This window comes from Oncorhynchus keta, chromosome 32, assembly GCF_023373465.1.
Source record: "Oncorhynchus keta strain PuntledgeMale-10-30-2019 chromosome 32, Oket_V2, whole genome shotgun sequence".
NCBI lineage: Eukaryota > Metazoa > Chordata > Actinopteri > Salmoniformes > Salmonidae > Oncorhynchus > Oncorhynchus keta.
Genome location: NC_068452.1, coordinates 7,224,390 through 7,251,916, shown reverse-complemented (window position 1 = coordinate 7,251,916; position 27,527 = coordinate 7,224,390). Strand labels below are relative to the sequence as shown.

The 27,527-nt window shown below is 44.7% G+C and overlaps 2 protein-coding genes across 10 annotated transcripts; one reads left to right on the top strand and one right to left on the bottom strand.

Moving 5' to 3' along the window:
• Positions 1-375: 375 nt before the first annotated feature.
• LOC118364958 (centrosomal protein of 95 kDa-like) lies at positions 376-17,851 on the bottom strand. 6 transcript variants are annotated; one of them, XM_035746798.2, is made up of 21 exons: positions 17,312-17,849; positions 10,995-11,123; positions 10,586-10,693; positions 9,684-9,797; positions 8,264-8,381; positions 7,463-7,584; positions 6,463-6,695; positions 6,172-6,238; positions 5,997-6,064; positions 5,616-5,788; positions 5,259-5,388; positions 4,793-4,910; positions 4,306-4,499; positions 4,092-4,181; positions 3,748-3,901; positions 3,267-3,445; positions 2,991-3,065; positions 2,629-2,781; positions 2,241-2,387; positions 2,020-2,091; positions 376-1,835 (listed from the first exon to the last, which is right to left on the bottom strand). In XM_035746798.2, exons 1-21 carry the CDS (start codon positions 17,505-17,507, stop codon positions 1,662-1,664), a joined length of 2,814 nt encoding a protein of 937 aa, XP_035602691.2. In that variant the 5' UTR covers positions 17,508-17,849; the 3' UTR covers positions 376-1,661. The 6 variants fall into 6 exon arrangements, with proteins under 6 accessions (XP_035602691.2, XP_035602690.2, XP_035602695.1 ...); XM_035746797.2 differs by having other exon boundaries at positions 5,259-5,391; positions 17,312-17,848; XM_035746802.2 differs by lacking the exon at positions 17,312-17,849 and adding an exon at positions 14,645-15,598 and having other exon boundaries at positions 5,259-5,391.
• Positions 16,591-23,992, top strand: LOC118364959 (probable ATP-dependent RNA helicase DDX5). Of its 4 annotated transcripts, none has more exons than XM_052490615.1 (13): positions 16,591-16,790; positions 17,974-18,151; positions 18,258-18,354; positions 18,456-18,589; positions 18,677-18,742; positions 18,838-18,979; positions 19,102-19,262; positions 19,726-19,898; positions 20,059-20,169; positions 20,262-20,323; positions 21,195-21,254; positions 22,734-22,971; positions 23,206-23,992. In XM_052490615.1, the coding sequence occupies exons 1-13, from the start codon at positions 16,750-16,752 to the stop codon at positions 23,636-23,638; spliced, it is 1,896 nt and encodes a 631-aa protein (XP_052346575.1). In that variant the 5' UTR covers positions 16,591-16,749; the 3' UTR covers positions 23,639-23,992. The 4 variants fall into 4 exon arrangements, with proteins under 4 accessions (XP_052346575.1, XP_035602696.2, XP_035602697.1 ...); XM_035746803.2 differs by having other exon boundaries at positions 22,734-22,955; positions 23,189-23,605; XM_035746804.2 differs by lacking the exons at positions 22,734-22,971; positions 23,206-23,992 and adding an exon at positions 21,392-22,232.
• Positions 23,993-27,527: the final 3,535 nt, after the last annotated feature.

Here is a 27,527-nt window from a genome sequence, read left to right as displayed (position 1 = left end):
AGGGAAAAGCATCTACTTATTATCTAACCACAATCTCCATGTACTAATTATATAAACTGATACTAGGTAGGTCAATGAGTAGTCCATTTTAACCAGGGGATTGTAAATATAGAATAAATTACCATTCTTAAAGATCTATTTTACCTGGAGATTAATGTGAATCTAGTCATGGCAGAAAACTGACATGACAGGCAGGGCTATTTATGCCCTTTTCCTACAGTGAAGTATGAAATGCTGTGTCATTATGCAGAATCCTTCATGTATGGTTTTATAATTTGTAGGGATTGAGAAGCAAACTAAATTGGATGACAAGGAAAGTTGCAGCAAATGTAGTAACCTTTGTGCTCTCTAGAATGTTTTAATCATATGCCTGCCAACTTTTCCAGTTACCTTTAATTTGTAGGCTAGAGCATATGTTAAATATTCTTAGCCACAATCTGTAATAACCAGGTAGGGCAATACATTTAACAGACAATTGTGTTCATTCCCTTCATACGTATCATTCCATTACATCATTTGATTTAACCCACCTTTTATTTCTTTCCTGTGTAAACACTGTGACATCCTTGTGATTGAGAGTCAAGTAATAGTGAATAATAGTTAATGAAGGCCAAAAGCAAGTTGTGGTAAAAATCTAATCGGGACCTATAGACTTATTAATCATTATGGAGCTCAAACCGTGACTTGGCACTTGCCCTCACAGTTTAATGATCAGTGCAGGCAATTAGGGTATTATATTATACCAAACTATTATATAATTATGTAGGCATTAGGATTCATTCCCTAAAAATAAGTGGAAAAAGTGTTTTTACACATCTACCCATAGGTACTGAACAGAGACTAATATGTTTTCATGCCTATCTTTCTATATTCTAAACCATTCTCCGTGGTTCTACATTCAAGTCTTGCGCTGATCAAACTCTAATTTAAAAAAGGTACACCTTATTTAAATGGATTGTTTGAGATTTAAATAGAAAAAAAACCTCCCTGATCACAAATTGGTAGGACACCCAGTGGGTGTGCGCTGTTCGGGGTTTATTCAAACGTATTCGGTGTGCATAGGAAAGGCATACATTTCCTGATTATGAAATCGGCCCCATACACCCTATTCTCATGGTACCTGGCCTTGTACACTAAGGATGTCTTTTTAACCATTGATTTGTTTGTTAGTACAGTAGTTTACTGGCAAAGGGAACCTTTACAGAATTCTGATTATCAACGCTCTCTGGTGTTGGAACAGCGTAGGGGGTTAGTTCCATAACCTAAAAACTGGACTAATAGGTCATTCACAGTACAATCAAATAAACAATTCGACATTGTTAAAAACGCTACGGGAGACAAATCCTGCATACCATTAAAAGGAAGAGATGGAATCAAAGAATCTTGTCCTGAGTTGCATCCAATTTTCACAATGGTCCCGTTTGGTTGTGAAAGACAATTCACTGGACTACACATCTTTACCACATGACAATCAAAACGACAGCACACAAAATGCACAGTGAGGGAGCCATTTTTTTAGCATTCTTAAATAATCAAGTATTTAAAACAAATCGAAGAGTAGGACTCCAATCTGTGGGTTTTTAGAGACTTTAGAGTTTGTTTTCAGCAGCCGAAGGAAAGCTAGCGGCAGGTAGCTATAGATTGCTAACTCGTTAGCGGGGTCAGTGCAGACAGCTGGTGTTGTACTGGAAGGAAGCCATTTGCACACGACCCCGTAACCTTTGGACCTCCAAGTCGTGGAAGTAGTCGTCGTCGTTCTGGACGATAATCTTCTGCAGCTCGCCTATCTCCCTCTCCATCTTGGAGCGCAGCTCCAGCTTCATATTCTGAAGGGCCTGCAGAGAGAGAGAGAGAAGCGCTTTAATATCCTGACCCCCAACACCGCATGAAGTAGTCACATGCTGAACCCTGAAGAAGTTCACCTGTAAAGTATGAGCATTTATCTCAATCTCCCCAGAAATGTGCAGACAAAGTAGAGGTACAATGTAGTAAATTGTGTGTGACTGAGCCTGCATTTACCTTTTCTTGGGCCTTCTTCCGTACTTGGATATCCTGTCTCTCTGTAGCGAGAGTGTCGGCCAATAATGAAAACTGAAAGATGGCAGAACAGCGTGGAATGAGCTTTCAGCTGTCCCGTTCTTTCACATCAGTGCCGATGGAGGAACAGAGACGAGATCAGGAACTAATTCCGCATAGCGTGGTGTGTGTTCATATGAAAGAGGGTCGTGTGTTGGTTCTACCTGGTCCTTGTAATAGTTCTCCATAGATTGGATCTGGTCTCTGTGTTTTTTCTGGTGCTCCTGGCGCTGCTCCTTGGCGTAGGCCCTCTGCTCTCGGAGACGAGCCTTCTGCACCTCCAAGCCCTCCTCAAACACCTGCTTAAACATCTGGAACACAACAATCAATCGTTACATGTGTTTGTATAGTCATTGTGTTCATGACCTGTTTCCTTTTGACTTTACAATGGAGCTAAATACATGACAATTGTGTCAAATCTTCCCTTTAAAAAAATACATGGGGTGGAAAATGGAATGGAAAGTACAGTGTTGAAGCGTTGAAACATGAAATTCTAGGAGCGTCTCTAAACCGTGTTGGGGATGGAGGCTTAGCGCGGCATCACTAACTGACCCTCTCCTCTTTCGTGCGGGCCCTCATCATGCGTGCTCGGAGCTGGACGTGGTAGTCACCGTGGTACTTCTTGGCCCGGGCGATCTGCTGCCTCTGCTCCTTCAGACGGTTCTGAGTCGACTTCTGTTGCTGGATACGCTCCTTAAAATCCCTCTGGAGGGAGAGGAGCGACACAGCTGTACAGTTAGAGGGGCTGTTTGTATTATTGCTTTGTGTGTGTGTGTGTGTGTGTGTGTGTGTGTGTGTTTAAGAATGTGTGAGAGACATAGGACTGGTAATATATATATATATGTATATGTGTGTGTTTTTTTTCTCCAGCTTACATGTATGCTGAAGCTCGTGCATGTTTTTGAGTGGCTCACCAGGCGTCTGTTGTGTTCTTGCTCTTTGCGGATGATCTCCCCCAGCAGGTTGTGTCTCCTCTGAGCCTCTTCCACCTGGAGAGAGAACATTGACACGTTAACGGGAGGAGATCGAGGTGGAAAAGTTGCAATGGTGAACCCTGGTCTCAGGGCTCTGCACTTAGACATCTGTTTTAACGTTACAGACAGGTAGGAGACTTGCAGAGATCCAAGCCAAGATAAGCTAAAAACATCCCAGCTCGCCCTGTGGTTTATAGTGTGTTACAGCGCCCCCACCTGGCTGGTGAGTTTAGTGCGTGGGCCCTGCCTCTGGTTGTCCAGGGAGAGGGAGGCGTTGAGGCGGTCCACCTGGCCCAGCTGCTGCTGCCACATCCTGCCAAGGGCGTGGGGCGAGAGGTGCAGGTGGGGGAACTCCTCCAGGAGCAGGGGGAGCAGGTCGTTGTCCTTCACCTTCACTGGAAAACAGGGGAGAGGGAGAGAGAGAGAGGGAGAGAGAAGCACAAACGGTTAATATAGAGGGACAAATCCATAACTTGCACTTAAGAATAATGCGCAAATCCATATCAAGCTCTTTCTCCTAAGGCATATATAGTTGTGAAAGGATTGAATAGATAGCCAAGGAAACATCCTCCATGTTAGTTTCACCGAGGCCAATGCTGCGTTTTTAGGTTCAGGGCAAAAGAAGGAGAGGAAGCCACTTTGTACTTTGATTAGATTTGAGTTGATACGGTCTCCATCTCCAGCTTGGGGGTCTTACTTGGTGGGGCTCTCCTGGTTTTGTCCTGTCGCCTGCGGCCCGGAGTCGGTTGTCTGGTCCTGGGGGAGCGGTGTCGGGCTGCTGTGGTGTACACTTGGGACGGTTTGGGGGTTCGGGGAACATCTCTCAGTATAGCCTCTCTGTACTCCCTCTCCTACAGGGCAAAAGCACACAGAATGTCTGCTGTAGATAATATTGGGACACACAGTCTCTCTATCGCAGTCTCTGCCGGAGGGCTACTGTGTACACAGTCACATGGTGTCTAAACGCACACACCTCCCCAGGGCTACAATGAGTAGGTCTGCTGCTGTTTACACACACCTCTCTCCCCCTCCCTCTCTTACCGCCTCCTGTGCTCTGGTTCGTTCCATGGCCATAGCAGCCCGTTCTCTATCCTCGTACACTTTCAGCTCCTCCTCATAGGCTGTTTCCAGCTAGAGAGAGAGAGGTGTACACGCCAACTATGTTGGACCGTTCAACTTGTCTCTTTTAAAAAGGTGACCATCTTTATACTGAATGTGCGTTGGTCAATGTGATGATGTGGCAATTCCCTCTGACCTGGCGGTGTTTGTGATGGGGCTGTAGACGGCGGAGTTGTCGGCGCGTACAGGCGACGGTGTGTCTCTGTGTGACCCCTCCACTCACCGCCTCTCTCACGGCGCCCTCTAGCTGACCTGAAAGGAAGCGGCGGGCCCGGGGAGGGGAGGGGGACAGGGGGCAGGTACAGGGGGATGTGGGTGCTCGCGGCGTACCTGGGAGAAGGGTCAGAGGTTAAAGTTTAAAGCCGAGGAAACGTTAAATCACAGTGTTGGGCAATAATGACTTATTGTAGTTCTACATTCAGGCTAGTCAACGGTGCTTTTGTTGGAGAAGTGTGGTGCAATCTGGGACCGTATCCACAAAGCATCTCAGAGTAGGAGTGATGATCTAGGATCTGCCCATACAAATCATATTCCTTATGATATTAAAGGCTAAACTGATCCAAGATCTGAGATGCTGTATGAATACGGCCCCTGACGTGATTGAAGAGGTGGAGTGTATGTACCTGTTGGCCTCCTTGGGGGCCTGCGACACTCCATGACACTGTCACTGTGGTGAGACTGTTTGTCCTCCTCCTTGACCTCGTCGGGCTCTCTGCTCTCTCCTAGCGCTCTATTTAACATCTGACGAGTGGAAATACACACACACACACACGTTAAAACCTAGATTTACATTGCCGAGATGCCGGGGGTGACACAATCCCAGCTCCCGACACCTTAGTTTTCCCCCACACACAATTTAGCGGTGCGATGAATGGTCAGCCGGGAAGCACGCAAAGTGAAAACACGTCGGGTGAGATTATTCTCCGGGTGAATGGGGCTGGAAGGCATCCATCAGGCGGTGAGACGGCTCAGAACTCACCCTGTATCGCCACAATGTAAATATAGCTTGACACACACGGTCATTGGACTAACCAGTAAGATCCACATAATGACAAGTGCGCCACACCCACACACGAGTTTACCACTCACCAGGTCCAGCTCCTCTAGTCGTTGGGACAGCTTCTCAGACATGTGGTGCAGCTCCTGTTCTGCCTTCCTGTTTCTCTGTCTACGCCAGGAGAGAGGCTCCTCACAATCCTCCTCCTCTAGTACCCTGCTACTGCTGACAGGAGAGAGGGAGAGAGAGAGAGCGTGTGAGAGAGAGAGGGGGAGGGGGATGGAGAGGGGCAAAAAGGTAGGAAGAGTAGAGACAGAAAGGGTGAGGCAGGGAGGTGAATGTTAGATTGAGTGGCCTCTGTGTGTAACTAACTTGTGTGCATGTATATTGCTTTTCTCACTATGCATCTACAATGCTATTCTAACCACCTCCTGTTGTGTTGTTCTTACCTGAGCCCCGTCCGCCCCCTGTGAGCCCAGCTGTCCTGCTGCGTGAAGGTCTCTTCCTCCTCATCTTCCTCAGTGTCCCGTGGTGCCCTGTCCTCCAGCTCATCCTGCAGGGTGAGGAAATGAATGTCTGGCTGTGTCCGGAATAGAACCCTCCTGGGACCCACACTGGTAGGCTATAGAGAAAGAGAGAGAGAGAAATTTGCTAAATAAATTCAACAATTTAATCCTTAATTAGCTGTAAATTGAACATGCATTGGACATGCATTAGCAAATCATTAGATTTGAATTAGGCACGAGGTCGACTTCAACTATTGAATTAGCCCTCATTCGAGGCATTGTAACTACAACAGTCCAAAGGCCAAGCGGTTCGTCATGCCTTACTTCCGGCTGCTCCTTGGCCTCCTCTAGCCTGGCCTTGGTTTGATTGGACACAGACTTCTCACTCTCCACTACAAATGAAAAGCATGGAGGAATAAGAGGTTGAATAAGTCAAATTGATACATGGTTTGGAGGTGCTACACATTCATTCTGTGATGCATTGGACAGCGTGCGTCACCGGGTGAGTGGTTGAAGGCTGGCGAGCACACTCCATTGGTAACTGTGTTAGCCACTGGCCTTGGGGACTGAAAAGAAAGAGAGAGAGAGAGATGGTCATTCATTAGACAGAGAAAAGGGGACAGAGACAAAGGGGTGGATGCATTTCCACTCAATGGGGCTGGGAGAATTCACAATCAAACTGTGACAAAAGAGAACCCGGCAGGAGGAGGAGTCTCAGTGGCTAGCTAGCACATGCTAACGACATAATCGAATTGATTCAGCGTGGATATATTTGACTAGATGGACATACCTGCGAGGTGCCAGCAGGTGCCTCCTGCTCCACTGCGGCCCCGCTGTCGAGACCGTTGGCTGGGGGAGACTGGCTACCCGAGCGGGGAGCTCTGTCGGGCCTGTGGGGGGTAGTCTGGTATGGGGGCTGCAGGGGGATGGCTGAGCACAGGGGATCTCTCAGTAGAGTGGCCTGGGTGCCTGGCGTTCCCGGAGCACCCGTGGTGCTGGGGCCCGGGGCTTGGGAAGAGGCTTCTGTTAGGGAGGGGTAAAATAGGTAGCTGTTAGAGGTGTAGATTTTGTAGGTCATGTCATGTTATAATAGGGTTATGCAGGATGATTGAACAAAAGGTTCAAGTGAAATATTATTTTTTCTTTCTATCAGATTTGCCTCTAACTGGTTCACTGTTCTTTTAAGTAGCATACAGTTCTGAATTATTTATCTCAGATACAGGTCTGTACTCCTAGATATTAATGCCTTGCCAATAACCCTGGCATTGTGGGGCGGCAGGTAGCCTAGTGGTTAGAGCGTCGGACTACAAGATCGAATCTCCGAGCCGACAGGGTCAAATTCTGCCGTTCTGCCCCTGAACAAGGCAGTTAACCCGCTGTTCCTCGGCCGTCATTGAAAATAAGAATTTGTTCAACTGACTTGCCTAGTTAAATAAAGGTAAAACCCTAATCCTGTAAGTGGCTCTGGATAAGGGCGTCTGAATGCCATGCAAATACCTCGTCCACCTACACATCAACTCGGTACAGGTACTCCCTATACTCCCATGTTATTTTTACTCATTGTTAATCACTGTGTATGTATTCCTTGTGTTTTATCTTTAACTCTGCATTGTTGGAAAAGGACCCGTTAGTAAGCATTTCACTGTTAATCTACACCGGTTGTGTACGAAGCATGTGACAAATAAAATGGGATTTGATTTGAGTCTGAATGTAAATCCAGAAAGACAAGAGGACATCTTTTTCAGCATTCTATGTCATGGGCCAGGAACAGGCCTTCGGTTCCCGCCTACCTTCTTGTTTGGCCGTGAACGTGCGGGCGGAGTCTCCCAGGAGGATAAGCTCATTGGTCGAGCCTGTCTCCTCCGCATTCCAAGAGTGGAGGGAATGTTTGCTGCTAGACTGGACGGCAGAGCTGGAAGATCAAAGAAACACTGTAACGTGACCGATGTATCACTATCAAAGTAAACCAAAGAAAAGACCATCCAAACAGTGGAAAGTGCATCGGTGTGTCTGGTTCGTGTGATACCAGTCCAAGTCAGAACGTGTTTCAAAACAGTGCATTGGGTTTCCTGGTTTAGGAACAGAGGTTTACGTCACCCACAATGACTCATTCAGCTTTGTTGACTTTCCAGCCAGCCTTTCTGTGCGACAGCCGTCGGAACAGGCTGAGTAGACATAGTGACGTTACCGATGTTTGTGTTCCGTGTCCAACCTTAACATTCGCAGTTACTGTTGACATTTGTGTTGTGTGGTGCTCCCTGACTGGCTGTTGTGTCAACAGGATGTACCGACTTGCCCTGCACGATGATGACATTTGAAGTGGTCCTGTCTGGTTCAGTCGGGAGACCATGGCATTTGCAATGCCAGAGTAGTGGGTTTGAGTCCCGAGGCCACCCGTAAGTAAAATGTGTGCATGCATGACTAAGTCGCTTTGGATAAAAGCATCTGCTAAATGGTATTTACAAGCGTCTCGTGACGTAGCGTCTTTGGTTGTATCAACAGAACAGGAACTCTGCTTGAACACGGAACTGAATCTGAAACCATGGAAATGTACATAGAAGCTGTAGCGTGGAAGATCTTGAAACACTCACTGCACACTAGAATACTGGGAGGCTCTCTCCATTAGGGACCTCTGTTCCTCTGTCTGGGGGACCATTGGCCCTGTAGGGCGGGGGGCATCCTCCACAGGAACACCGTTTGGTTCCTTGTCTGGAGGGAGGAAAGGGGCAGGATTTGAAGACGGGAGGAGAGAGAGAGAGATGGGTGATTACAGCGTGGCGCAACGTGGTGACGCTGACAGGCTCCTGCTGTGAAGCAACGAGGAAACGAACAAGCCACCAGTCGACTTTCAGACCACCAATCAGTCCGTAATTATACAAATATTTAAGTCACATTAACACACTCGGTCAGAGTAGTAGAATAAGCACTCAGGACATAGTGATCCATAGACATTGGAGCTCATGGACAGAGTAATGATCTAACCCCATTTCCGAAAGCTGAAGAGAAACAAACAACTGTTCTTGCCATGTCATTGTGAAAGTGCATGGAAGAGTTCATCGAGTGTGACAGTAACATTATCTGTAGTGACTCATGCATAGCCTATCCTACTAATTGGACATATCAACAGGTTTAAACTAGAGCCCCATCGATACGTTATTCTGGGTCCGATACCAGCCGATATACTGTTTTATGCCGAGATTTTTTTTTTTTAAGTGTTATTTTCCCACACTGTATTCGCATAAATTGCTATTCAAAATAACAATTGTCCAAGAAATATGGTTCAAAATATTGATTTCTTACATTGTGAAATGACTGACAATGAGAATGGCTGCAAGTGTTATGGTAGGCATGAGATTCCCTTTTTTCATCCTATATATTGAATAAATTGGTTATCGGTGGAATTATCAGCCAATATTAACATAGCTGTAATAGGCCAATATCGGTCGATAATATTGGTGAACCGCGGTCTGTAGCGTCACAGACAAACATTCACAGCTCCTTTCGGATTCACGGCAAGCCACCAACCCCATCAATTTTGATAAACCAGCCTTTTTCACCAGAGCCTTCTTTCAATGCATGTCATTTCAATTTCCAGAGCTGATAGTCGGTCATTAAGTGTAATTGGTGTTTTGCGATGGGAGAGGGGGCCAGCAGACCACCATAGACGGACACAAAGGCTTGCGGAGCGCTGCCAATTGAATGGGCCAACCGCTTCCCGGTAATCCCAGAGCCAACCGCCTCTAAACCGGGTTAAGAAAGGCCATTATGTCCACTTCATGTGTGGGTGATCTCACCCAAACAGGGTTGTGTCTCAGTCAATGACACAGATTAGGTTTGAGGGGGATGGGGTGATATCAGATCAGGAAGAACAGGGGTGATATCAGATCAGAAAGAACAGGGGTGACATCCGGCAGGTCTTCTGACCTCAATAGGACTTCCTGGTTAAATAAAGGTTAGCATAAATGTAACAGTTTAGAGGGTAATGGAGTAAAATACGACTTTTGTGTCTACCTCCATTTTGCGACTCCTCTTCACTGATCTGCTCGGTGAGATACTCAAGCAGCCCGTCGAAGATCTCCAGCAGGTTCTTGATGGACTCCTTGTCCCCTCGTACAATGTTCTCGCCTAGAGCCGGGAGAACAACCCATTAGGGACAAGCGATGAATCAGTGGAACTATAATCAACACCACATTGTTGTCCTTTAATTAGAACTAACCCGTCTGCATCTTTTTACGGTGAATTTTCCTCAACAAAGAGGCTTGTGTTTGCTCTGAACAAAGGCTGTGCTTTGAAATCTAAACAGCAATTTAGCCAGAGACCCTCTGCTTGTAGCTAAATAGATCACTTGATTTTCTTTCAGCATTCATCATCTGTTCTCTCTGCTACCACACGGCAAGCAGTACCGATGCACCAAGTCTGGAAACAACAGGACCCTGAAAAGCTTCTAACCCCATGTATTAAGACTGCTAAATAGTTAGCTAAAGAGTTAACCAATAGCTTGCAGGACTATCTGCATTGACCCTTTTTTGCACTAACTCTTTTGACTCATCACATACACTGCTGTTACTGTTTTAGCTATCCAGTTGCCTAGTCACTTTATCCCAACCTATATTTACACATCTACCTCAATTACCTCGTGTCCCTGCACAACGACTCAGTACTGTTACCCCGTGTGTATAGCCAAGTGATCATCACTCATTGTGTATTTATTCCTCATTATTTTTTATTTCTCTCTACATTGTTTGGAAGTAAGCATTTCACGGCTAGTCTACACCTGTTCACGAAGCATGTGACAAATAGCATTTGAGTTGGTCAGATGATTGACTGAATAGCTAGTGAATACCTAGGGAATAAAGGAGTCGTTACTAGTTAATTAACTGGTGAATAGTGAGTCAAGAGTAAGTGCCGCTCACCTGTGATGTGTGAAAGGCTGATCTGAAGGTAGTCCAGAGCCAGAGAGTCGATCACAGACTGGACGTTGTGGACATCATCCTCCTGACTGCCCGGGGCGGCGATGTAGTCTACACACACACACACACACGGTTCCAAATCACAGCCTCTTGTGCACTTTGGCCACGTACTAGCTCATTGACAAACAGTCTTGTGTTGGCAGGTTTGACGATCATAAGTAGCACTGTGTGGCATTCTTGAAATTGTAAGAATACTCTCCTCTAAAGCTCTCAATTCCTGGTCTTAACAGCATGCAGCGAAACCGTTTTAAAAAAAAGAACTAACATGGGACAGTTGATTAGGTCTAAAAAAACAACACATATTGCTCTTTTGGTGGGCATGTTTATTGTGTCACGTTTGGTGTAAACTTACCTGGGACTTTCTCTCCCAAGATGGCCTCATACAGGGCGACAAAAACATTGGCATTACAGTCCGTCACCTTTCTCAGTCTCAGGTTAAAGTGACACTTGCTAAGGATATCATTCGCCACGTCCACCCAATCTGTAAAAAGGGCCATTACACACTAAATGCAGACCTTGAATTTATGAATAAAGTGCATAGTGTAGATCATACTTCTCGGAGCAGTGATGAACTAGATTACGTTAAAACTAAAAGTGGCAGTAATAAAGCCTCTCCTAAAAAATCCAAATCTCAACCCGGAAAATGTTTAAAACTACCGGCCTGTATCGAATCTCCCATTCCTCTCAAAATGTTTTGACAAAGTTGTTAAGCAGAAACTCGCTGCCTTCCCGAAGTCAGATAATGCATACAAAACGCTCCAGTCTGGTTGTAGACCCCATCATAGTACTGAGACTGCATCGTGAAGGTGGTAAATTACCTTTCAATGGTGTCAGACCAAGTATCTGTCCTCGTGCTCCTGGACCTTAGTGCCGCTTTTGACACCACCGATCACCACATTATTTTGGAGAGATTGGAAACCTTAATGGTCCCCAAACTTTTTATAGCCCCGTACCCCATCAAACATTCAACCTACAACTGCATACCCCTTCTAGCAACAGGGTCATCGCACTCTCAATTGTTGTTTTTTTCCATCATTGTAAGCCTGCCACACACACACACACACTATACGAAACATTTATTAAACATAATGAGTGAGAGTTGTCGTCACAACCTGGCTCGTGATAAGTGACAAAGAGCTCTTATAGGACCAGGGCATAAATAATAAAAATCAATAATTGTACTCTTTATTTAGCCATCTTACATGTAAAACCTTATTTGTTCATCAACAAATGGTGAATAACTCGTCACAGGTTAATGAGAAGGGTGTGCTTGAAAGGATGCACATAACTCTGCAATGTTGTATTGGAGAGACTCAGTCTTAAGTCATTTTCCACACACAATCTGTGCCTGTTTCAAGTTTTCATGCTAGTGAGGGCCGAGAATCCACTCTTGCATAGGTACATGAATGCAAAGGGCATCCGTGTCTTAACAGTGCAATTTGCCAAGCAAGAAACTGAAAGCAGCCCTATTCAGAAATCTGGCAGTGGCTTCTGATTAAATTCTGTGCCGTTTGAAAATGTGAAGAATTTTTTAAATGTTAATCACATTTCTATTTGGCGTACCCAAGACGGCAGGGGTAGTCGTACCCCAGTTTGGGAATACGTGGTCTACACGGACAAGTTTGTGCCTGGTTTAGATCTTATCTGTTGGAAAGATATCTGTTAATCTCTGTGGATGGTTTGTACTCTGACAAATCAATGGTAAGTTTCAGTGTTCCGCAAGCTTCTGTTTTAGAACCACTTTTGTTTTCATCATATATTCTATATTCGCTCTCTGTTTCAGACACAAGGAAGTGGATGGCGCAAATGTTTTACTTTTAAATCTGCTTTATATTGGATAGGTCGCAGTTTTAAATGAGAACTTGTTCTCAACTGGCCTACCTGGTTAAATAAAGGTGAAATTTTATTTTTAAATACACTTGGACAAAACAGAGATGCTAGTTCTAGGCCACAAGAAACAATGAGATCTGCCGTTTGATTTTACAATTAATCTTGATGGTTGTACAGTCGTTTCAAATAAAACTGTGAAGGACCTCTGTGTTACTCTGGACACCGATCTCTCTTTTGATGAACATATCAAGAATATTTAAGGGCAGCTTTTTTTCCATCTTCATAAAATTTCAAAAATCTATCTTTTTGTCCTCAAATTATGCAGAGAAGCTAATCCATGCTTTGTCACTTTCAGCTTAGACTACTACAATGCTCTACTCTCCGGCTAACCCGAAAAAGCACTAAATAAATGTCAGTTAGTGTTAAATACAGCTACTAGAATCTTGACTAGAACCAAAAAATGTGATCATATTATTCCAATTCTAGCCTCTCTATACTGGCTTCCTGTTAAGGCTAGGGCTGATTGAGGTTTTACTGCTAACCTACAAAGCATTACATGGACTTGCTGCATTGACTCGCTCCTACCTACGGTCAAAAGTGACATGCCTTATTGTCCCTAGAATATCTAAGCAAACAGCTGGAGACAGGGGCTTTCTCCTTTTGAGCTCCATTTCTATGGAATGGTCGGCCTATCATTGTGAGAGACGCAGACTCGGTCTCAACCTTTAAGTCTTTACTGAAGACTCATCTCTTCAGTAGGTCCTATGATTGAGTGTAGTCTGGCCCAGGGGTGCAAAGGTGAACAGCAAGGCACTGGAGTGACGACCCGCCTTGCTGTCTATGCCTGGCCGGCTCCCATCTCTCCACTGGGATTCTTTGCCTCTGAACCTATTGGGGGCTGAGTCACTGGCTACTCGTGCTCTTCCATGCCATCCCTAGGAGGGGTGCGTCACATTGTGCCAGGCTTTTTTCGCTATACTCGACTTGAGTGGGTCAAGTCACTGACGTGGCCTTCCTGTTCGGTTTTGCGCCCCCAAGGGCTTGTGCCGTGGAGGAGAACTTCGTGGGCCATACTCGGCCTTGTCTCAGGGTAGTAAGTTAGTGGTCTGTTGATATTCCTCTAGTGATGTGGGGGATGTGCTTTGGCAAAGTGGGTGGCATTATATCCTACCTGGTTGGCCCTGCACTGCACCCTAGGACACTGCCTCAGGACTACCTGGCCTGACGACTCTTGGCTGTAGCCGTCCCCAGTCTACCGAGTCGTGCTGCTGCTCCAGTTTCAACTGTTCTGCCTGTGGCTATGGACCCCCCCCTCCCCCTCGATCTGTTCACTTCACGTGCTACCTTGTCCCAGACCTGCTGTTTTGGACCCTCTCTCCCTCCCAATCCCACTCCCTCTCTACCGCACCTGCTGTCTCGACCTATGAATTCTTGGCTATGAAAAGCCAACTTACATTTACTCCTCGGGTGCGGACCTGTTGCACCCTCTACAACCACTTTGATTACTATTTGACCCTGCTGGTCATCTATGAACACCTGAACATCTCGTAGAACAATCTGGCCTTAATGGCCGTGTACTCTTATCTCCACCCTGCACAGCCAGAAGAAAGACTGGCCACCCCTCAGAGCCTGGTTCCTCTCTAGGTTTCTGCCTTTCTAGGGAGTTTTTCCTTGCCACCTTGCTTCCAAATCGGCATTGCTTGATGTTTTGGGCTGGGTTTCTGTATAAGCACTTTGTGACATCTGCTGATGTAAAAAGGACTTTATAAATACATGCGATTTGATTCAGTTTGTTGACAATGCACAGCAAAACTGCTCCGTTGGTGGCAACCATCCCAACATGATTGTTGACGTAACAGCAGCTCATTTGTGGGCATGCGCGGGCAGGCACAGTATGCTCGCTAACTTTACAGTTGCTACATTTATAAATGTTAGCAACACCAACTACAGTGTGGTAAACTAGCTAATACTAACGCAAAGAACACTACTGTAGTTGGCAAACGGGCTATGTATGTTACAGTAGCTAGATAGCTAGGTTCAAGAAAAGTACTGGATAATTCCTTAAATAGCCTATGTAGTTATTCTCCTGATTGATATGGCTACAGTAACCACCAAATTAGGTGCAATTTCTTCTTAGTTGGCTAGTAGATTAACCGTCGTTACCTCGATTACCTCTCTCATCTTCTTGGGTTCCCATTAGGCAGTAACGAGCGCGCTAGCTAGCTGTGTGGTGGTCAGTCGAGCTGGCAACAATACTGTCTCCCTTGACCTCTGAAAATAGTTACTCGCATTGCTAGCTTGTAGCAGTACTTTTTCAAATTGAGGTTAGCCACTCACTCACTGATAAACCTTCATCATGAGAACAGAAATAAAAAAAAGGTGCCGGCTGCCAACCAGAAAGTAATCGACATTTTAAAATGCAAATGTTTTCTGATTGGGTGGTAAACGGTTTCCACTAGTTACCCAAAACACAAAGTAAAAATGGATATACTGTAAAAATTCATGAAAACTAAAATTAGCTTTTTGGCCTTCATTTAAGGTTAGAGGTTGGCATGAGCTTGGCAGTGTGGTCAATGTTAGGGTTAGGTTTAAAAATCACATTTTAAGAAAATACATGGTAGAAATAGGCGGGGTTTATGACTTTGTGGCTGTGGTAATTAGTGACGACCATGGTAAACTGGTACTTTGTTTCCGGAAGAAGCGTATAAACGATTGGGAAAATGGGTTCCTTGTCCTATTTTTTTCTTTATTCTAGTTATTCCAGTTGACTCTTCTGTTATTTTACAAGATAGCCCGGACAGACATTTGATAAACTAACCATATTTTTTATTAAAATATCACACGGTAGACAGGGTGTTCTTCCGAGTATCTGTCCTAAAGTAGTTCCAAGAGTTTCTAAGCACAGAGGCCCATCATCGCGAGATTTCTGGGATGGCTAGAAAAGCAGAACAGGACTGGGTTTGGGAGTTTGAGAAGTCATTTACTTCTCCACTTCAGGGTTTTTTTTTTGGTCGATATTCAGAAAATAGCGACAATTGTCTGCTAACAAAGTAACTTTAAGAAAATGTTTTACTTTTGTTAAATCATTTGTTCACAGTTTAAATGGCTTTTACAAATGTGATGTTTTTACAAGGAAAAGTAATTTTATTCATGGTTGTTTCTATTGTTTTTAACATGTACTTTTTTAAACAAATTTAAATGTACTATTCAAATGCCGTTTTTATGTGTATAAATTGATGTACAAATATATATATGAGCTGTTTTTAAAGGAAATGTGGTAAAACTTTACAAAAATAGAAACATTGCCTGCTAGGGTGCATTTAAATTCTAATAGTTCGCCTTATTTCAATTTATGTGACAAAACAAGCAGTCATTGTAGAGAATCATTGTCCCACCGCAACAGTTTCATTACAGGTTGCACATTTTTTTGGGGGGGGCAACATTGCTTTTGTCGAACAACATTCGAGCCAATGTCTTAAGTAGTTGAACATGTTATTACTCCAACCTCTTGAAAGTGACAAACAGACACTTTTTCATTTTCGTAAAATAAAGGAGTGCCTTTCGATTTGACTGCCTGCACATGCGCAGTCCGTTAAAACGATGACGTGTGTTTCTGCGCATGAGTTTAGCTTGCCAAAGTCGCCTTAACGTTGCCGACAAGTGGGATCTGGGTTTTCTATTAGAGAAGCAGTTTCTGCCTGTCTTTGGTATCCATTATATGTTGACTGCATTAAAATGAACATTGGGCAAATTTGATTTGAAGATAGGTGTTCATTGCAAACGTTGGGGGTGATCAATATTTGCTTTTGTACATATTTGGTTCTCATCCATTTTTGGGGAAATTGTATCGTTGCTTCTTTCAGTAGACTATTGAGTAGAAGTTGTAGCTAATGTAGCGTTCCTGTGTAAACACAATGTTGCGTCTACTACCTGCATTCATTTTTTTAAATGATTTATAAGTTGTCCATGTTGAATAAGTTAATACATCAGTACTTAATTTGTCTCAAGTAATGAAGGTTACTGTAAAAATGGGTTAATAACAAACTGCCAATCAACTAACTTCCGTGACCAAATAAGGAGAAAAAGTAGTACCAGACACAGGCGCGTTGATATGTTCCAATGTGTTATGAGCTAGTACACCGTTTGACTGACGTTTGTGTCCCCGGCAGTTCTATTTTCGTGTGTCGCACTTGTAGATTATCCACTTGTATTTATCATAGATTGGTTTAGAGATATAGACGTAGATACAGTCTGTTACGTTCATACTCTGCTTAATCATGCCCGGATTTTCCGACAGAGATCGTGGCAGAGACAGGGGGTAAGTAACGCGAGTCTGTTTAGCTAACGTCGTTAGCTAGGAAAATATGGTTAGTTTTAACGCGGTACTGTAGCTAGCTAGTTACGTTTTGTTTATCCCTGCCATTGGCTTTGGCTAGATGCGCAATGACAATGCGACTTCTTCGAACCCTAATCAATTGTTAAAGAACATTTTGCCTGATCTAATTGATGTAACAAGCAGGTCGGGCAAATATTTAGCTGGCACCTATAACGTTAACATTTGTTAGCTATGTATAACGCACGTTAGCAATGGGAGATTCTCAGAGGCCTATGCTATATTTGATATAATAACGACATCCACTACGCTTGCACATCGGCGCATAAAATAAAGTATGTGATGTTGGTTAGGTAAGAACCTTGGAATGTTTGCTAATCTTAAATGTGGCAAATTGTTTCGAATCAAAATGCCGGCCGGTTCCCTTTGTTCCTCGACCGGCCGGAATTAAAATGGCAGCTAAACTGGTTCAAACATGACGCAGAAACTAATATAGTTAGACCTACCACGTCTTTGCATGTGTAAGCCCTTGTTCGTGGCTCTCAGTTCATTACACAAATCATTAAAGGAAGGCGTCGTTCTGTAGGGGAGTGTTAAGATAAGAGCCACGACGATCGGTCTGAACATAAACACGCATCGATTGCGGTACGGGTTTGGAAGCATAAGGACCTTATCTTTAATATCGGCGAAATTGATACACATATTTATTGGGTTAGGGTTCCCACACGGCCATGTTACAGTACTTGTTTACGGAAGAGGGGGTGTGGACTACCTGCACTAATTAGCTGTCTGCGTCTCAGGCACCTGTGTAAACGGAAGAGTGACGTCACAAACGTGTTGTCGCTAAAAAAATACCGTAGGCTGCAACGGTTTACAGTTAAAATAATTTCACTGTGATATTAAAGTAGGTGGATTTGTTTCTTTAACCAATTCACGTTTAGATGGAGTGCTTGGCTTCCAGAGCCAATTTGCCAAATATTAGACTAAAGGAACCTAACTTTTATCAAGGTAACGTTAGCTGTTGTAGTACTCAACAAGCCATGCAAACTCGTATGAGAATGTGGCTGGCATAACTCTGCAATGTAGCTGGCATAACTATCTGACTTCAACACAACATCCACTGTGTACTCAGTCATCTAATATTAGGTTGTTCCCCCTACTATTTCAGGTATGGAGGTGCACCTCGTTTTGGAGGCGGCGGTGGTGGCAGTAGGGGTGGACCCCCACAGGGGAAATTTGGCAACCCAGGTGAAAGACTGCGTAAAAAACACTGGAACATGGATGAGCTCCCAAAGTTTGAGAAGAACTTCTACCAGGAGCACCCGGATGTGACCCGCAGACCACCTGTAAGTGACCCAGGCAGTTCTTTCCATGTGATTTGAGTGTGTGGTCTTCACCTTTTGATTCAAATGGTCTTTGCCAATCAACAACCTTTTATGTGTCCAATTGCAGCAAGAGGTGGAGAACTACCTGAGAAGTAAAGAAGTAACAGTGAAAGGCAGAGACTGCCCCAAGCCAATGATGAAGTTTCATGAGGCCAATTTTCCAAGTGAGTAAAACCTGTCTTCCAACTTTGCTTAATAAGAACAAGCTGGTTGTATAAGATGGTGGAATTGAATCTCATATGTAATCAAACTTTGTATTTTTCAGATTATGTGATGGATGTGATTGCCAAACAAGGATGGGCTGAGCCAACTCCTATCCAGGCTCAGGGCTGGCCTCTGGCCCTCAGTGGGAAAGACATGGTGGGCATCGCCCAGACAGGCTCTGGTAAAACCCTTGCTGTAAGTACATTGATTTAAAACTACTCTTGGTAGCATCTTTCTGGTACATATTTGTGCAGATGAACCAAGCTTCATCTCCCCCCTCAGTATCTGCTGCCTTCAATCGTGCACATTCAACACCAGCCATTCTTGGAGCATGGAGACGGACCTATAGTAAGTACACCATAAGCCTCTTGACTAGAGAACATCCTTAGTTTTTACAGGAAAATTCCCGCTGAATAACACTTGTCTCTATCTTTGTCGCTCAGTGTTTGGTGCTGGCCCCGACCCGTGAGCTGGCCCAGCAGGTGCAGCAGGTTGCAGCTGAGTACGGCAGGGCCTCCCGTCTGAAGTCAGTCTGCGTCTATGGTGGAGCCCCCAAAGGACCCCAGATTCGGGACCTTGAGCGAGGTATCTATCCACCACTTTGTTTTTCGCTCATTTGTTTTCTGAGTATGTTGGTTCTGTATTAAATAATTTTGGTGACAGAGGCAGACATCTGAGTGAGTGTTGTCTGTTTCCCCCCCCCCCAGGTGTTGAGATCTGTATTGCCACCCCAGGGCGTCTCATTGACTTCCTGGAGGCTGGGAAGACCAACCTTCGCAGATGTACCTACCTTGTGCTGGACGAGGCTGACCGTATGCTGGACATGGGCTTCGAGCCCCAAATCCGCAAAATTGTGGACCAGATTAGAGTATGTGGCTTTGGCTCAACGCGATTCCTTTGGCGAGAGTTCTTCAGTATAAAGGCTCATTCCCGCAATGATTTGCAGACTTGCTCAATACTTGCAGCTCATTTCAATTGGCAGAATTCCCATTGGACTTCCATTGACAAATCACTGCAGAGTCTGCATACCTTGACTAACCAGTACCCCTGCACATTGACTCAATACCGCTACCCCCTGTATGTAGCCTTGGTATTGTTTATTTTATTGTAACTTTTTATAAATTATAAAATATTTTCTTCACTCTATTTCATAGACTGCATTGTTGGTTAAGTGCTTGTAAGTGAGCATTTCACAGTAAAATCTACATCTGTTGTATTTGGCACATGTGACAAATAAAATTTGATTCGGTTTTCAAGTAGGATCAGCCATTAGACTGCTTGAAGGATTTGATGAAATACCAAGTCATCTGTTTTCTCTGTTCTTCTCTCAGCCGGATCGTCAGACCCTCATGTGGAGTGCCACCTGGCCCAAGGAGGTGCGTCAGCTGGCTGAGGACTTCCTAAAGCAGTATGTCCAGATCAACGTGGGCGCTCTGCAGCTCAGCGCCAATCACAACATCCTGCAGATAGTGGACGTGTGCAACGACGGAGAGAAGGATGACAAGTGAGTGACACATTCCTCCTCCGCAAAGCCAAACGTCACATTTACACTGCTTCATAATTGAAGGAATTCAAACGGAAGAACTCTTCAATTGGTCATTAATTCGTCCAGGATAAAGTGAGTCATGCCAATTTGAACCCGGTCTCTTGTCTTTCCAACGAAGACTCCTCCGTCTGCTGGAAGAGATCATGAGCGAGAAGGAGAACAAGACCATCATATTTACCGAGACCAAGAGACGCTGTGATGAGCTCACCAGGAGGATGAGACGAGATGGGTAAGGGTCATCGCAATAGTGTCTCATTTAACTGGAATGTCATTCTCCTTGTAATGAGTCATGCCTCTGATGTCCATGTTTGTCTGTTACAGCTGGCCAGCAATGGGTATCCACGGAGACAAGAGCCAGCAGGAGAGGGACTGGGTTCTCAATGGTATGTCTGAAATATATTTCTTTTTTTTGTCACGGCAATGTTATGGACTCGTTTAATGCAACCGCTGTGTCAGATTTCAAAAAAGCTTTACCGAAAAAGCGCACCATGCAATAATCTGACTACAGGGCTCAGAGACCAAAACAACCCAAACAGATATCTGTTGTGTTGTCAACAGAAGTCAGAAATAGCATTATAAATATTCACTTACCTTTGATCTTCATCAGAATGCACTCCCAGGAATCCCATTTCCACCAAAAATAAATGTTTGTTTTGTCCTTTTTCTTTGCGTGAAAAGTCAAAAAGTTCCGCTACAGTCCGTAGAAACATGTCAAACGGTGTATAGAATCAATCTTTAGGATGTTAACATAAATCTAAAATAATGTTCCAACCGGAGAATTCCTTTGTCTGTAGTTAACTTGAGTTCCATTGTATATCTATCATGTGAATGCGCTTGGTCAGGTCATGCCTCTCTGGCAGACCTCTGACTCATTCCCCTCTCATTCGCCCCCACTTCACAGTAGAAGCATCAAACAAGGTTCTAAAGACTGTTGACATCTATTGGAAGTGCCATTTGACCCCATAGACACTGTATTTGATAGGCAAAGAGTTGAAAAACTACAATCCTCAGATTTCCCACTTACTGGTTGGATTTTTTTCGCAGGTTTTTGCCTGCCATACGAGTTCTGTTATACTCACAGATATCATTCATTCAGTTTTAGAAACTTCAGAGTGTTTTCTATCCAAATCTACTAATAATATGCATATATTACCAACTGGGCCTGAGTAGAAGACAGTTTAATCTGGGCACCATATTCATCCAAGCTACTCAATGCTGCCCCCAGCCATATTTAACTGAAGTCTTTTTCCACAGAGTTCAAATACGGCAAGGCCCCCATCCTCATCGCCACCGACGTGGCCTCCCGCGGTCTAGGTCAGTATGGCTTTGGTTAAACCCTCTGGTTGTTTTCCTCAATATTTTCACTTTTTTAAAGAAAGTGGTTTTGGCTTTCTTTAACTTCTATGCATTTTCTGAGTTTTTCTCACCTAAAGGTGCAGTCTTTGTGGCAGGGCCTAGGCATGACAAGTTCCAGGCCTCGAGGGGGAAGGAGGACATATTGGAAATGAAGTTGCCCAACTGGCTGCCACCCAGTGGGCCTAGAGAGGTGAAAGCTCTGTGTGCCAGTAATCCTCAAGTCAAAAGGCAGTGTGGCTAAGCCTCGTTTCTGATATCTTTTTTTTATTTTTTATACTTGACATTATTTGTTCTCTGTCCATGGATTTTACCTGACAAATGCCTTCGTCGAGACGTTTCCAACTCAAACGTTACACACACAAAAACAAACCCTTGACGTGACCATTTGCCTTGCATGCGTTTTGTAGAGGGCACTGTATTGCAAGTCACTGTTTGAGATTTGGAGCGATTCTGTTAGATACGGAGCTTGTCCCCGAAAAAAGCATGGGTCTTTTGCAAATGTCACAGCTTTCCATTGCTATATTTCTTTTTTTCTCCCTCAAAGCACTGGTTTTCTTGAAATGGAGAGAGCAGTTTTCAACTTACTGTTGTCGAATCGAAATTGATGAGAAACTGGCACATGTGTTTAAGGGGCTATGGGAACATCTAGAGAAAGTGAAATAGAAGAGCTTCAAAAACCAAAGTTCCTCCCTCGCCTGCTTTTTAAAAGTCATGTCGAGACCTGCCAACGAGAGACATTTTCTCAAGTGAACGAACACTGGCTTCTGGGAAGATCTTGCCTCGACGAGACTGATGGGGTGCTCTATGCTCTCTGAGGGGCACCACAGGGGTCAATACTTGGGCCTTTTTCATTTTTGCCTTTTTTGGGTCCCCCCTCAAATTAGTACTTGGTCTATTCGGTCTTGGCAAGACGTGCAGTGAGGCCTTTATTAGCAAGCTTCTCATGAGTGTGTACTGGGAAAAAGGACCTTCAGAACCCATACCAACTGAAAGGTCCTATATTGGCACACGAGGAGGCAACAGTGCACATAGCGGCCCTACTGCGTAGAAGCTCCTGGATGTCACTTGACAATTTGTGGGGGAGTTCGCTGCATTGGGAAAGGACTAGTGAATGCATACTCCTTAATGGTAAGACTTCAAATCCAGTTCTTTTCCTCCCCTGGTTAAAAAAGGGAGGGAGAATGCCTTAGGAATTTTTGATATGGTAAGCAAACGGAGTGTGCATCTCGTTTCTCTCTTCCCACAGTAGTATTCCCATGGAGTATTTGTATTTCTTGGATTGTGTTGGTTAACCCCGTTCTTTGCAGCTCAGTTAAGTCTCCAGTCTGGAACCTTTTAGCTCTCCATTCTATATGCTAACCTTGTCCTTTGGTCTGGCTGTTGTGGTGTGCAAAATCCTGTATGGCGTCCTTTTTGCCACACTGCAACACTTTACAGATGTGGAGGATGTGAAATTTGTCATAAATTATGACTATCCTAACTCCTCTGAGGACTATATCCACCGCATTGGACGCACGGCCCGCAGTCAAAAAACGGGCACTGCCTACACCTTCTTCACCCCCAACAACATGAAACAGGCCAGTGACCTCATAGCTGTGCTCCGCGAAGCTAACCAAGCTATCAACCCCAAGCTTCTCCAGATGGCGGAGGCCAGAGGAGGTAATTCCTATGGCGGGTGAGACGGGAACAAGGCTGTGGTTACATCTGCAGACATAAGAAATCTATTTGAAGGGTTTTGGGGCAGCGGTTCTTAACAAAAAAAATACCAAGATGACCCACCTTGTTCTCACCCTATTTGTCAACTAACATTTTAGTTTAAATGTCTTCACGCCACCCATCACTGCTATCAGTCTCATCACTGCCCTGTCTCTTGTTTTTGTCTTGTTTTCCAGGTCGTGGAGGGGGGAAGAGGTGGCTTTAGGGATGACCGACGAGATAGGTATTCTGGGGGGAGGAGTTACGGTGGTGGTGGTGGTGGTGGTAGTAGTTACAGGGACAAGGATAGCGACAGGGGGTTCGGTGGGGGACCAAAGAGTGCCTTTGGCGCAAAAACCCAAAATGGAGGGGGCTACGGGGGTAGCACCTATAACAAGGGCGCTAGCTCTGGCGGTAGCTTCGGCAACAGCTACAGCAGCAACGGACAGGCTAGCTTCGGCGCCACCAATCAGGTGGGTGCGTTCGGTGGCCAAAACTTCCAGGCCCCTCCACAGTTTGGAGCCGCACAGGCGGCCACCCAAAACGGCATGGGTCGCCCGCAGTTTACCTTTAACCCACAGGCGCAGCAGCCCCAACAACCCCCACCCATGGGACCCTACTCTATGCCTCCTCCTTTCCCACAGTAACTGACAAGGTGTAGATTGTGCGCACAATTCACAACGAAACCACCCTTTTTCCCCTCTTGTCTTTTAAATCTTATATGAATATTATTATCCTTTGTACTGTTTAACTTTTTTTTGCTTACAGCAGGGTTGGAATTCTTCAGTAACCCCAAGCATTGAAATGAGTCCCAAGGGGGCTGTTGAAGTGCATCTTTAACGGGTGCACCTCTCCTTGACAGTTTTTATTTGTTACATTCCTCAGTAATTTATTTTTACTAAGTAATGCAGATTTTGAGTTAGTGGTATGTTTTAAAGTGATATGTTAAGATCTTACCTGGGGGTCATGCATGGGCCTTCAAATAAAACAATTCAATTGAAGTTGTGGTGGTTCATTGTTCTATTCTGATTACTCATCCAGCTTTTTATCTTAGTGGATATTCAATTAAAACAATTACATCAGGACACAAAATAATTATTATAGCAAACATTCCTAATTGCACAAGTATAATCGTTAGGAGGTAATAGAACGTAAGATAATGGGTGAAGACTTGTATCATTTTCTTGTCCATACGGAAGTGACGTAGCCAGCTTTACTTCCGGGTGCTCCTACAGGCAGAACAGTTGAACCTGGACCTGGAGCAGCAGCACGACGAGGTGGACTGGGGACAGCAAGGAGTCATCAGGCCAAGTAGTCCTGAGGCATGGTCCTAGGGCTCAGGTCCTCTGAGAGAAAGATAATTAGAGAGAGCATACATAAATTCACACAGGACACTGGATAAATACTCCAGATATAAAGCATGCAATTGTGATCGTTGTCTGTAACTTGTGTCTAACCGTACCATAACCCCACCGCCACCATGGGGCACTCTGTTCACAATGTTGACACCAGCAAACTGCTCGCCCACACACTGTCTGCCATCTGCCCGGTACAGTTGAAACTGGGATTAATCCTTGAAGAGCACACTTCTCCAGCATGCTAGTGGCCATTTTAGGTGACCATTTGCCCACTGAAGTTGGTTACGACTGCAGTCAGGTCAAGACCCTGGTGAGGATGATGAGCACACAGATTAGTTTCCCTGAGACATTTTCTGACAGTTTGTGCAGAAATTCTTTGGCTGTGCAAACCCAGTTTCATCAGCTGTCCTGGTGACTGGTCTCAGATGATCCCCCAGGTGAAGAAGCCAGATGTGGAGGTCATGGGCTGGCGTGGTTACACGTGGTCTGCAGTTGTGAGGCCGGTTGGAAGTACTTCCAAAATCTCTACAACGACGTTGGAGGCAGCTTATGGTAGAGAAATTAACATTTATTTCTCAGGCAACAACTCTGGTGGACATTCCTGCAGTCAGCATGCCAATTGCACGCCCCTCAAAACTACTTGAAACACCTGTGGTATTGTGTGACAAAACTGCACATTTTAGTGGCCTTTTATTGCCCCTAGCACAAGGTGCACCTGTGTAATGATCATGCTGTTTAATCAACTTCTTATTATGCCACACCAGTTAGGTGCCTGACTGAGTTTTGGAGGGGAAATGGAAGTGAACGAGGGCAAGATAAGTGAGGTGAAAAGCTTGGCGCCCAAGCCTAGCATCAATGGACATGATAAAGAAGAGTCTGGTCCAGTAGGAGTGACCATTTGGGAGAAAGTGGATCCTTGCCTTTTGGCAGATCCATTTGTTGTTTCAGGGTGGGTGAGAGAGAAAGGAGTTGGGTGCCGTTGAATCAGTTAAAGTAACCCATGGTGGACTTGTGATATTTGTTTGTGTTTCTTCTGACCAGAGGGAGCGGGCACTCTGTGTTACCTAACTTGGGTCCAGATCTGTTTCTTGCTTTGCTCTTAGCAACAGGGCACCATTGTAAGGATTGATTTCTGGTGAAGCGTTAAGTGTGGAGGTGGGGCAATTGAAGTTGAAGATTCCTGGTGTTTGTGACGCCCGCTGTTTGGTGGGACGCAGTACCAGTGGTGAAGCAGAGGAGTCACTGTCAATCCTGAGTTTTGAGTCAGTCTTTAAATCAAATCAAATGACTTTTTATTGGTCACATACACATGGTTAGCAGATGTTAACGTGAGTGTAGCGAAAGGCTTGTGCTTCTAGTTTCGACAGTGCAATAATATCTAACAAGTAATCTAACAATTCCCCAACAACTACCTAATACACACAAATCTAAAGGGATGGAATAAGAATATGTACATATAAATATATGGATGAGCGATGGCCGAGTGGCATAGGCAAGGTGCAATAGATGGTTTAAGGTACAGCATATACATATGGGATGAGTAATGTAAGATATGTTAACATTATTAAAGTGGCATTGTTTAAAGTGACTAGTGATCCATTTATTAAAGTGGCCAGTGATTTGAGTCTCTATTTAGGCGGCAGTCTCTCTGAGTTAGTGATTGCTGTTTAGCAGTCTGATGGCCTTGAGAAAGAAACTGTTTTTCGGTCTCTTGGTCTCAGCTTTGATGCACCTGTACTGACCTCATCTTCTGGATGTTAGTGGGGTGAACAGGCAGTGGTGATAGAGGAAATTATGGTTGAAATGACTAATTATGTATACATTCCAATCAGAACTGACTAGTCCAAATGCTATAATGTACTGTACATGTGCATTTTCTCTCTTGCTCCCTTTCCCAATTGTATATAATGTAGTCAGGAGTTTAGTAACAATGAAGGTCTGTTCCTTAGTTCATTCAGTTGTACAAATCTCCAGGTGGTGGGAACGGGCCACCTCCAGATTGTCGAGAATGTTGATTTATACTGACTGGCCTTGACTTCGTGCTGATAACGCGAAGGCTCAAGAGCTAGGGGGCCCCTCTGCTTGTGAAATAGAACGTTTGGAAAACGTCACCCCCGGTGATGCATGTGCAGACAGCACCACCCCCTGGAAAGCCTTGCAGTTGATGGCGGTGCAGTTGCCGTACCAGGCGGTGATACAGCCTGACAGATTGCTCTCAATTGTGCATCTGTAAAAGTTAGTGAGGGTTTTATGTGATAAGCCAAATTTCTTCAGCCTCCCGAGGTTGAAGAGTCCCTGTTGCACCTTCTTCACCACACTGTTTGTGTGGGTGGAACATTTCAGTTTATCTGTGATGTGTACGCCGAGGGAACTTAAAACTTTACACCTTCTCCACTACTGTCCCTTCGATGTGGATCGGGGGGTGCTCCTAACAAAGCCATGTTAGGATATATCAGTTATCCTGTTAGAGCTTTTGGGCCGAATCCACTGCGGTTTTTCAAGTGCAGCAGTTCATGTTGCAGCAGTTTGAAGGAGGGAGATTCCAAGATTTGGGGAGTGTGCAGGAGGGCATGGGATGGAGGATTGTGTCATTTTGGTGGATAACATTTTGTGTGTTAACTGTAGGGGTGCCCATGTTGCTGGGGATCAGACGTGTCTGGTGCGAGAGAGAGAGGGAGGTTGAGGTGGCTAGAGTCCGAGTATTGCAGAAGGTGTGGTATGCTGATGTAGTGAAGAAAGTAGAGGATGATTCAAGGGTGAGGGATCCTGAGAAGATCCCTTTGAGTAATAGATCTGTGTCAGCACAGAGGGATAGGCCCACGAGTGACATGCTTCAGTAAGGTTGACTTCAAAGCAATGTACTTCATAGCAATGTACTTCAATCGACTGTACTGCTGAAATGGAATGTCAATCACAGAAAACAGATGTGGTGGCAGCTGTAGAGAAGTATTTGGGTATGCCAGATTTGACTTTAGAATAGTTGTATTTATTTATTTTTTTACTTCAGGAGAGTTACAGGGTGTGTTGAGTGGTGGTGTTCCGTCCTCCCAGGCCATTGGCATGGTGCAGGAGTAGATAGGGTCAAAGTAGTGGAATTGGGTAGTGGCGTTTTAATGAATGTATGACTAGTTTTGAATGATTATATTTTGTGTGTATGTGTGGCAGGTAGCCGAGTGGT

Excerpts from the sequence above, each read along its gene's own strand:
- LOC118364958 (XM_035746797.2), bottom strand. The coding sequence starts at position 17,507 with ATGTGTATCAATTTCGCCGATATTAAAGATAAGGTCCTTATGCTTCCA. Across the intron at positions 9,798-10,585 it reads CAGCCTTTCACACATCACAG|GCGAGAACATTGTACGAGGG; the intron begins GTGAGCGGCACT and ends TCCCGGCTCTAG. Across the intron at positions 3,446-3,747 it reads AACCAGGAGAGCCCCACCAA|TGAAGGTGAAGGACAACGAC; the intron begins GTAAGACCCCCA and ends CCTGTTTTCCAG.
- LOC118364959 (XM_052490615.1), top strand. The coding sequence starts at position 16,750 with ATGCCCGGATTTTCCGACAGAGATCGTGGCAGAGACAGGGG. Across the intron at positions 16,791-17,973 it reads GATCGTGGCAGAGACAGGGG|GTATGGAGGTGCACCTCGTT; the intron begins GTAAGTAACGCG and ends CTACTATTTCAG. Across the intron at positions 20,170-20,261 it reads AGGAGGATGAGACGAGATGG|CTGGCCAGCAATGGGTATCC; the intron begins GTAAGGGTCATC and ends TGTCTGTTACAG.